The sequence below is a fragment of the Zalophus californianus genome, chromosome 12 (genome assembly GCF_009762305.2).
Source record: "Zalophus californianus isolate mZalCal1 chromosome 12, mZalCal1.pri.v2, whole genome shotgun sequence".
In the NCBI taxonomy this organism is placed as follows: domain Eukaryota; kingdom Metazoa; phylum Chordata; class Mammalia; order Carnivora; family Otariidae; genus Zalophus; species Zalophus californianus.
The window spans coordinates 66,340,401-66,350,729 of record NC_045606.1 but is presented as its reverse complement, the minus strand read 5'-3'; the positions used below and the strand labels follow the sequence as shown (position 1 = coordinate 66,350,729).

Genomic DNA, 10,329 nt, shown 5'->3' with positions numbered 1-10,329 from the left:
ACAAATGTTGTTAGATGTACTACAGGAGGACCCCTTGACTGAATCATGTGTTGTCATTAAGTTGATAATTTTAAAGAAAAGCAAGCACCCGTCCTTGCTTTGCTAATTAGTTGTGTTAAATTTGCCAAGCTGGTTAATCATTCTGATTGTCAAACTTTTCATTTGCAATATACAAAATACTGACATCTACCTTAAAGATACGAGAAAATTGGATGGGCTAAAACATGAAATAACTTATCCCACTTACTGACACCAGATAGTACTCAGTAAATTGTATCTAATAGAATGATTATCTATGAAAAAGGTATAGATTTATTGCAGTTACTACAAAATAAGCCAGTAAAAGAGACTGGATTCAAATACGTAAGAAGATAATCTAATTTATGTTACATGTTTTTTATTACAATGAAAAAATTAGAAGTATCTGATTTGAGGTAATGGTGTAGGGGAGGAAACATTTTTATTCTACCCTCTTAAGTTCAGGTCTTAGAGGCCTGCAAATTAAATATAAACTTACAGGTTAACAGGGAAACAACCAAAACTTATTTATATGCATATGGGAATACACAAAAGAGTGGCTTTCTGAACAGTAAAGATGGGAGTTTATATATACCTAACTTAATGTGGGGGAGGAAGAGGAGAAGAAAAGGCTTCTATGGAAGGAATAAATGGATTTCTACGAGAACAAATAAGAAAGTTTGTGATAATGTTTATGCAAGTCAGACTGGTCTTAGCTTTTTCCTTCACGGACATAAAAATTCCCTGGAGAGGGGATTCTTGGCAGCCCCACTCACAGAAATTTCTATAAAGGAAGGCTTTTTGCTGCATTTATTAAATCTCAAATGTCTTTGCTTTAAAATAATCTTTATATTAATTCTGGGGGCCTAAGTGAGTCTCCACATTGACAATGAAACAGTTTTCCCCCTTATATATTAAACAAACTTGCTGCAATATTGTTAGGCAGATCTTATAAAGTTTTAAAATAAAGCAATATTTTCTAGGCAGTTACTGTGTAAACTGTGACAAAGGAACCTTTCCAATACAGGAGAAAAAAGCACAGTCTATATTCAGAGACCATTGCAATGGTAGAAAGAGCCCTGGAGTAGTAGCCCAAGGACCTCTGGTCACATCATAGGAACAGGGTTCACCTCCCATGTTCCACCATCCAATGGCGTGGAATCTGCTGGTCCTCAGTTTCCTCACCTAGAGAGTAAGGATAATAATAATGTCTAAATTGCAGATTTTTTAAAAAGGAGTGGATAAGATTGGGGAGGGTATGTGCTATGGTGAACGCTGTGAATTGTGTTAAGACTGATGAAGCACAGATCTGTACCCCTGAAACAAATAACACATTTTATGTTAATAAAAAAAGAAAAAAACTGGGTAAGATCTGTGTAGTTTGAAAGGTCATTACATTGATAAAGGCTCATTTGTATTAGATTCTAATACTTTAATACATATGATCTTATAAATAAGGTGATGTTTTATTCATTTAATGAATAAGAGAAGAGGGATGGTGATTAAACCTGAAACTTAAAGTATACATACGTAGTCACCCCCAGGGAACGACAAGCTGGTGTTCACCCTTAGGCATTCTGTGGCTCTAGCTTATGTCAGTGCTATCGTTTTAAAGACAAACGTGTTTTGTTTTGTTTTTTAAAGCTAGAGTGAAGTAAGGGCTAGAGACCTTACTGAACTAAAACAGTAGCACTTAAGGATGACCTTGAGCACCATGACCTTGCAAAATGAGACTGGTATTAGAGAACATTGCGCTGGATACTTTGGCCTTGTTATTTTCGCAGCTCAAACCAGAAATGCCAGCCTCCCGATCTGCTGGAGTCTCTGGCATATTTATGAACAGAAACTGGCTGACCGTGGGTTCATTTTCGCTTGGGCAATCATCAGTTAGACATGGAATTTATCTGCTAATTTAACCAATATTTTCTAATGTAGCCCTACCCCCCCAAACTATCTATTATAAAGAATTTTCCCCGAAACTTACAGCCTTACCTGGAAAAAACAGTTGAGCCATCCATCAATGTAACTATTAATATTAACTTCAGAATTGTCCTAACAAGGCCCAAATGAATATAAACATTGGAATAAAGTACTCTATGCACAGTGATTCTTTTATAATATGCTTCCAAAATTAAGCTTTTCATGTGGAAATTATCAAATAAATAGCTGTGCTCATTTCTACAGAGATAAATAGCTCCAAGATTTCATTATTTATTACAGATTTTCAAAAGAATTGGTTAAAACTCATATCTGTCCAACAGCCTTACACAGCCTCTCCTACTTTCCACAAAAATACATACAAAGAGTGTTTTTTTCTTTTAGTGACAGTCATAATACAATTTTTTTTTAAAAGGACTATCGCCAGAATCTGGGAGAAATTTCTCTAATTCCAAAGTCAAGTGGCAGACAAAGGCAAGTGACTCGTTGATGCTTTTTACCTCTGAAAATAATGGATGCTTTCATTCTGAAATATGGACAGATATCCCTCATCCTTTCCCAACTTCATCCTCCTGATTCAGACTTTTTGCCATGCAACCACTGTTCTAATGCCTGGATAGACATTTTTAAGACAACCAGAAGACCGGTCAGCCATTCCCCAGACCACCTCTCCTTTCTCCACGTAATAAGAAACTGCGCCCCCCAGAGCGACTGGAGTGCATTGCATTCTGGGCCTCTCTGCTTAATTGAAGTGCTGGACCCACATTGGTAACAGGACATGCTAGGGATTGTAGGTTTTTAACTTTCTTCATTTGCTCAGAGTATCAGAGCATCTCAAGCCTGTAGAAGTGCGCTAAATGAAAGCTCACTAAAACCTAAGAAGTCTGCCTTAAAACTGCGTGAAATGTGGTGAAGAACTATATAGATGCAGAAAAGGGCCATGGTCATCCACATCCACTGTGTTAACAACCAGCAAGCCACTATTTGAGGGTGAATAAGTATAAATTGGGTGGAGGTAGCTTCTAAAAAAAATAATGCAGATGAGAGAAAGGAAATACCTTGAATACTCAAATCACTAATTTCTGAAATGATTTTACTGCAGGAACCAATAAAAGGTCATTTTGAATTCTCTGTCATCTTCACCAACATGCTAGAATACTTGGGTTCAAATTTGGCTTCCTGTATCACCTTGGGCAAATTACTTAACCACTCTGATCTTCATTTTTCTGTAAGTAAAATACAGAGGTAAAAAGATCTTCTCTTACAGATTTGTATTAAGAATTGCATGGCATCATGTAAATGAAGTGCTTAGAAAATGGAAGAGTATAGCAGTGGTTATCGCAGAGCGGAGGTGGTGGGGGTGACAATATTTTCAAAACGGAGGGACCATCAAACACACAGCTTTATACAAAGCTAACTGTGCTAAAAATATAGGCTCCAGTAGAGAGATAATGTGTTACTAAATTGCTCTCCAGAGATGAGTGAGTTGGGCTTCCCAATAACACAATAACCTCATAAGTTACAGGGTAATGTTATTTTTTAAAATTTTGTAGACAAAAAAGCAATCTCTTTGCTGTTTTAATCTATATCACCTCAACATTTTTTAAAAAGATGTTATTTATTTATTTGAGACACAAAGATACAGAGAGAGAGGGAACACAAGCAGGGGGAGTGGGAGAGGGAGAAGCAGGCTTCCTGCGGAGCAGGGAGCACAATGCGGGGCTTGATCCCGGGACCCTGGGATCATGACCTGAGCTGAAGGCAGATGCTTAAGGACTGAGCCACCCAGGTGCCCTACCTCTTAACATTTTTTAAAAGATGTTATTTTTAAGTAATCTCTACACCCAACATGGGGCTCGAACTCACAACCCCGAGATCAAGAGTCACATGCCCCTCCAACTGAGCCAGCCAGAAGCCCCCAGTCATTATCACTCCTTAAATCAGTACATGTTTAATGACTGTACTTTCTCCTTCATGAAATTCCTCTTTGTATTCTTAGCCCATTTTTCTCTTGGGTTCTTATTCTTTTTCTTTAGTAACCATTTTTAACATATTAAATATAGTATCTCTTTTTAATAGATATTGAAAATATTTTCTTTACCATTTATCTTTTACTTTTGCTTATAGCTCTTTAAAAGTACAAAAGTTTTTAGATTTTAGATAACATCTGCTGTCCTTCCTTAGCTTTACGTTTCATCTGGAATTTATTAAATACCTTGTGAGAAAGAATACTTTGTGACAAATATCCATCTAATTTTCAATTCTGTTTACTAACCAATTCCCTAATCTTACTGAGCCTCTGTTGTCTCATCTGTAAATTGAGAATAAGAATAGCTCTAGGTCATAGGGCTGCTTTGAGTATAAAATGTTCTGCTATTCTCACTTCAGTGTCTGCAACCCAGTAGACAGGAAGTGTGTTAGCTGTTGTCCTTATGTCGTTATTATAACTAATTTTCTTTCGGTATTACTTGAATCTTTTTAATGAGCACGTACTTCTTTTAAAATCATAAAACTGTAAAAAATATATATTTATATTTATTATGCCCCTACTGTGTTCCAGGTCTTGATTACACAACAGTGTAAATGTACTGAATATCCTTGAATTCCACACTTTAAAATGGTAATACCTATAAAACAAACATAACATAAAATTCACCACTTTAACAGTTTCTGAAGTGCATAATTCAGTGACATTAAGCACATTCACTCTGATCACTCTGTGATCATCCCCACTATCGAGGTCCAAAACATTCTCATCATCCCAGAAGGAAACCTCATACCCATTAAGCAATCATCCCTCACTCCCCTTTCTTCCAGGGCCTAGCAGTCACTAAGCTGCCTTCTGTCCCTCTTAGCCTATTCTGGATCTTTCACATAAGTGGAATCATACAATATGTGGCCTTTTGTGTCTGGCTTCTTCATTTAATGTCATCTTTTTCAAGGTTCGTTCAATACTTTATTCCTTTGTATGTCTGAATAATTTCTATCATATGAACAAACCACATTTTGTTTACTCATTCATCAGGTCTTGGGCTTGGATTATTTCCACTTTTTGGCTATTGTGACTAGAACTGCTATGAACATGTGTGTACATGCGTTTGTTTGAGTCCATGTTCTCAATTCTTTGGAGGTATATATAGAAGGGGGATTGCTAGGTTATATGAAATTCTATGTTTAACTTTTTGAAGATCCAAAGTCTATTTTTAAGTAAAGAAATTAACTGCATAATAATATGAAAGAGGAGGATAATGGAGCCAGACAATTGGAGTTTGAATCCTGGATCCACCATTTGCTAGTTTTGTCACTTTAGGACCTCTCTATGCCCCCATTTCCTCATCTGTCAATTGGCATAATAATAATCCTTATCACCTTGAGTTGTGAAAATTTAGGGAATTAATATATGTGGTATTATTAGAACAGTGCTATAGGCACATGTTGTTACCTATTATTATTTTGATCTGATCCCATTTATGTGTGTGTAAGACTATATATACAATTGTTTGCATCAAACAATTAAGACTGGTTACCTGTCAGAAGTAGATTTGAAGGATAAATGATAGGATCACGTCTTCTTTTATTTTGTTTGTGCATTTTCTTTCTGTAATAAGCATGTATTAGTTTTCACATATTTTTTTTAACTAATGAGGTTTTCTGTTTCACATGCACTATGACCCACTCAGTCACTCGTTTAAAACCCTTCAATGATCCTATAGCAATTGTTCCCAAAGGCCTTCATGCTGACTGGCCACATCAAGTCATCTGAAGAGCTTATCAGAATTACAGATTCCCCCATCTAACCTGGCCCTACCAGATGACAACTTCTGGTTGGTTCTGATGTGCCAAGATGTTTGAGAACCACTGTGTCCAAACTCCTTGCATGACCTGGCCCCTTCCTACCTGCGGATTCATCTTCCCATTATCTTTCCTAATAAACAGAACCTCCTACCTTTTATTGGACAGGCTCTTCTATGCCTGGGACTGTCCTTTGCATAGAGCACATGCCCCACCTCATTCCAATTCTTTGAATTCCTTAACCCTATTTATGCTTCAGTGTTCCCCTCAAGCATTGTCTCCTCCAAGACCTATTGTCCATCAAATGAAATATGTCCAACAAACGAACAATTTCCATTTCCATGGTTTCCCAGATCATTCTGTAGCAGTAGCTCAACCACATCTTCTCTGCATTATACTGAAACTGTCTCTTCCATGTCTGCTTCTGCTCCTGCCTGGCTGAGGTCTTGTGGACAGAGCCCATGTTCTGTGTAGCAATTCTCAACTCTAGATTTCACCATGAAATAATGATTTCTGTTTTACGGTGACTAGTTTAAAATATGTTTTTAAACACTATTCCCACATTAACAGTAAACTATGCAGTAAATTACAGAGCACAAAGAACAGTGGTCCAGTTTTTCCAAATTTGTGTTTATTATACGCAAGCACAACATATATGTGTATGTGTGTAAAATACTTCTGAGTTAAAATAACCTCTGAAGCCAGACTTCCTCTTTTTCCAGCTGGAACCATGGAGGGTGCAGAAGAGAAGAAAAAGAAGGTTCCTGCTGTGCCAGAAACCCTTAAGAAGAAGTGAAGGAATTTCGCAGAGTTGAAGATCAAGCGGTCTGAGGAAGAAGTTTGCTCAGAAGATGCTTTGAGAGGCAAGAAGGAAGCTTATCTATGAAAAAGCTAAGCATTACCACAAGGAATATAGGCAGATGTACAGAATTGAGATTCAAATGGCAAGGATGGCAAGAGAAGCTGGCAACTTCTACGTACCTGCGGAACCCAAATTGGCATTTGTCATCAGGATCAGAAGTATCAATGGTGTGAGCCCAAAGGTTCGAAAGGTGTTGCAGCTTCTTCGCCTTCACCAGATCTTCAGTAGCACCTTTGTTAAGCTCAACAAGGCTTCAGTTAACATGCTAAGGATTGTGGAACCTTATATAGCATGGGGGTACCCAAATCTGAAGTCGGTGAATGAATTGATCTACAAGCGTGGTTATGGCAAAATCAACAAGAAGCAAATTGCCCTGACAGATAACACATTGATTGCCTGATCTCTTGGTAAATATGGCATCATCTGCATGGAGGATCTGATTCACGAGATCTATACTGTTGGAAAACGTTTCAAAGAAGCAAACAATTTTTTATGGCCCTTCAAATTATCTTCTCCACGAGGGGGAATGAAGAAAAAGACCACCCATTTTGTAGAAGGTGGAGATGCTGGTAACAGAGAAGACCAGATCAATAGGCTTATTAGAAGGATGAACTAAGGTATCTGCCGTGATTATTTTTGTAATCTGGTCAGTTAATAAACGACTACTCTCATGGAAAAAAAAATAGCCTATGAAGCCAACATTCCCTAAAGCAAGTTCCTAGAAAAACTTGTTTCATGAGCTATTCCATGAAAAAAGGATAAATGAATTTAAATATTCTGAAATATCCTACACCAAGAACATTGCTGACATTGTTGAATACGATGGTTCTAAGAGTTATTTGACTGTGATGCCATTTTGTCAAGTACACTCATAAACCTTCAGAGTAAGTAGAGTTCTGTGGACACACATTTTGAAAAATGCTGAGTGACTTATTGCAACCAGTGCTTCTGTTAAGGTGGCAGTCAGGACAGACCCAGATGTCCTGGCACGGAGACGGTTTTTGTTGGAGTGGGCTATTGGGTTAAACTCTTACTGTAGCACAGCCAGAAGCAATAGACACATTCCAAATATATTCTGTTGGGTGACTGTTCACCTCACCCTTTCCAATACTAAGGATTCCACTCTGCTTTCACAGGCAGTCCTTTTAATTCGGTGAATAATGTTTTCCCCTTTGGGGGCATGTGTAAATGGATTGCTAACTGTTTTAAAAACCACCAGTCTGTGACAAGAGTCAGGCTCTGGACAGCAGTTAATTGAGACAACTTGAAAGATCATTATACCTTACAAATAGGAGGGAAGAAGGGAGTGGGGGTTCTTATTTCTTTATAATATCATATTTACTTCTAATATCATGTGTATGATATATATTTGTTTATAGTATATTTATCATATTTTCCCCTTTAGGTAATTTTTTTAAATTGAGGCATAGTTTGGGGGAGTATGTGCCAAGATGTACTCCTGATTTACAATTTTGGGTGGAACAAGGACAGAACTTAGCTTCTCCTATTTTATTCATGAAATCTTAGCACAGGAAATGCTATACTATCCATTTATGTTTGTGGCTTCATATTCAGCACAAAATTAAGTTTTCTGCCTGTGTCACTTGTCAACTAAGCTTTTTATTTTTATTTATTTTTTATTTTTTTATTTTTATTTTTTGGCAGTAAAAATAGTACTTTATTCCGCTCCCTCCCGCCCTCCCTCCCCCCACAACCCCCAGGACACTTTTCCCCTCTCGTTCCCACAGCAACGTTACAATCAGAAAAAAATAAGTTTCGGGGGCCAGGATTTCGGGGGGGGTTTGGGTAAAAACAGTCAAATCACAATAGGAATTTTTCAAAATCGGTTATTCCACTTAGTCATCGTCTTCTCCCTCATCCTCAGGTTCTCGTGTTCGCTTCTGACCCCTTTCTTCCTCGCCACCGTCTTCTTCATCTTCCTCATCGTCCACTTCCCCGTCGTTATAACCCTCTTCATCTTCCTCCTCTTCTCCACTCACATCCTCCTCTTCTCCTTCCTCCTCTTCCTCCTCTTCCTCTACCTGAGCATCTGCACCGGGCTCTTCCTCGTCGTCGTCGTCGTCGTCCAGGCCGTCCACGTAGCCCTCGGCGTCCGAGTCGGGCGCCTCCTTGGCGTCCGGGTCGTAGCCGTCCAGCTACGTGAGCTGCGGGAGGAGCTTGAGCACGTTTTCTCGGTAGTCGTTCAGGTTGGTTACCTCACAGTTGAAAAGGTCTAAGCTCTTGAGGTTTTCTAACTTCTTCAGTGGCTCTATTGTGCTGAGGTCTTTAATTTTGTTGCCACTTAAATTTAGATGCGTGAGGTTCGGACACTTTTCTGCCAATACTTCCAGGCCCCCTGAGATTCTGTTATCGCTTAGTTCAAGCTTCTTAAGTTTGTGTAACTTTGGTAAGTTTGCGACTGAGGTGAGGCCTACATTGATTGTACTTAAGAACTCCAGTTCCTCAAATTCATCTGTGAGGCCTTCGATTTTGCCTTCGATGGACCGGCAGTTGTCCAGGACAAGCTCTTTCACATCAGAGGGCGTCCTGTTCCGCAGCTCTAAAGGAATCCGTTTGTCCGTGTCCATCTCTCGCGCACTCTCTCTGCAGAGGCTCCCGCGCCGGCGGAATTCAATCAATAAACCGCGAACCCACGGCCGCGCGTTTTAGGACTTTAAAGGCTCAACCAGCTCCGCTCGGTTCTCCGTCAACTAAGCTTTTTAAAGCAGTAATTTTCCTGTATCCCTTATAAAGGCAGCCTGTTTTTAAAACCAGAATGTGCCACGTTACTCAACAAATTGTCACTAAGGAGAAGGAAAAACGTGAGAGCTGGGAATTATAATGCTGGCCAAGTGCAAAGCAAATAATATTTTTTGACCAACATCCTATATCAAATGCAAAGATTCAAATATCAACTTTGGTAATAATTCAGAAGGTTAACTAATGCCCTGGCCTAAATCTGAAATAGGCATAACTACATTATACACAAAATTGTACATGTGTTGAAAGTACACACTATTCAGAGGTGCCCAATGTCCCATAAAACATACATGTATCATATGCAAAATGATGAAATGCCAGTCTAAATACTTAAGGAATTTCGACTCTGAACAAAATATTTGTTCTAACAATAATAAATAATTTTAGATATTTGACATCATATATAGTTACTAAATGCTTAAGATTTAATGAGGCCTTAGAGAAATTATAGGCAGTGCATATCTCATTGAAATGTTGGATGAAAAAGTCTGGTTGCTAAATCTCTACCTAGATTCATAGAAGCATTCAAATCATTTTGTGTTTTCAAAAGAGCCTGCAATTACCTCTCTTCACACTAGGTGGTGTGGTCAAGACCAAAAAGAGCTATCAAATGGATGAATACATTTGATTTAACAAGGTCAAAACTAAAGGAGAGGACAATTTTAAGCTTGAAAACAGGTAAGTATCTTATATTAAAATTCCAATGTATTTGATTTAAAAAAACAGACTGAGAAACAGTAAGTGAGGAATGGAAAAGCCTGTTCAAATAGCTCTGGAAATAACAGGACTTCTCAAAGAGTAAGTCACCCACCACCAGGGGTGGCAGTTAAAATGCACATTCCTAGGCCACCCTGCCACACTTAAGAATTACTGCAGCAGAATGGGGAGGATAAAGTAGGAACCCGAGTCTGTTTTCCTAACATGTACTGGAGTTGATTTTTATGCAAAACTCTGAGAAC

General features: G+C 38.5%; 1 protein-coding gene and 1 pseudogene across 1 annotated transcript; one reads left to right on the top strand and one right to left on the bottom strand.

The window, feature by feature from the left end:
- The first annotated feature begins 6,478 nt into the window (after positions 1–6,478).
- Positions 6,479–7,252, top strand: LOC113910974 (annotated as a pseudogene).
- Positions 7,253–8,406: 1,154 nt separating this feature from the next.
- ANP32D (acidic nuclear phosphoprotein 32 family member D) lies at positions 8,407–9,280 on the bottom strand. Its single transcript, XM_035723185.1, has one exon. It carries the CDS (start codon positions 9,196–9,198, stop codon positions 8,767–8,769), a length of 432 nt encoding a protein of 143 aa, XP_035579078.1. The 5' UTR covers positions 9,199–9,280; the 3' UTR covers positions 8,407–8,766.
- Positions 9,281–10,329: the final 1,049 nt, after the last annotated feature.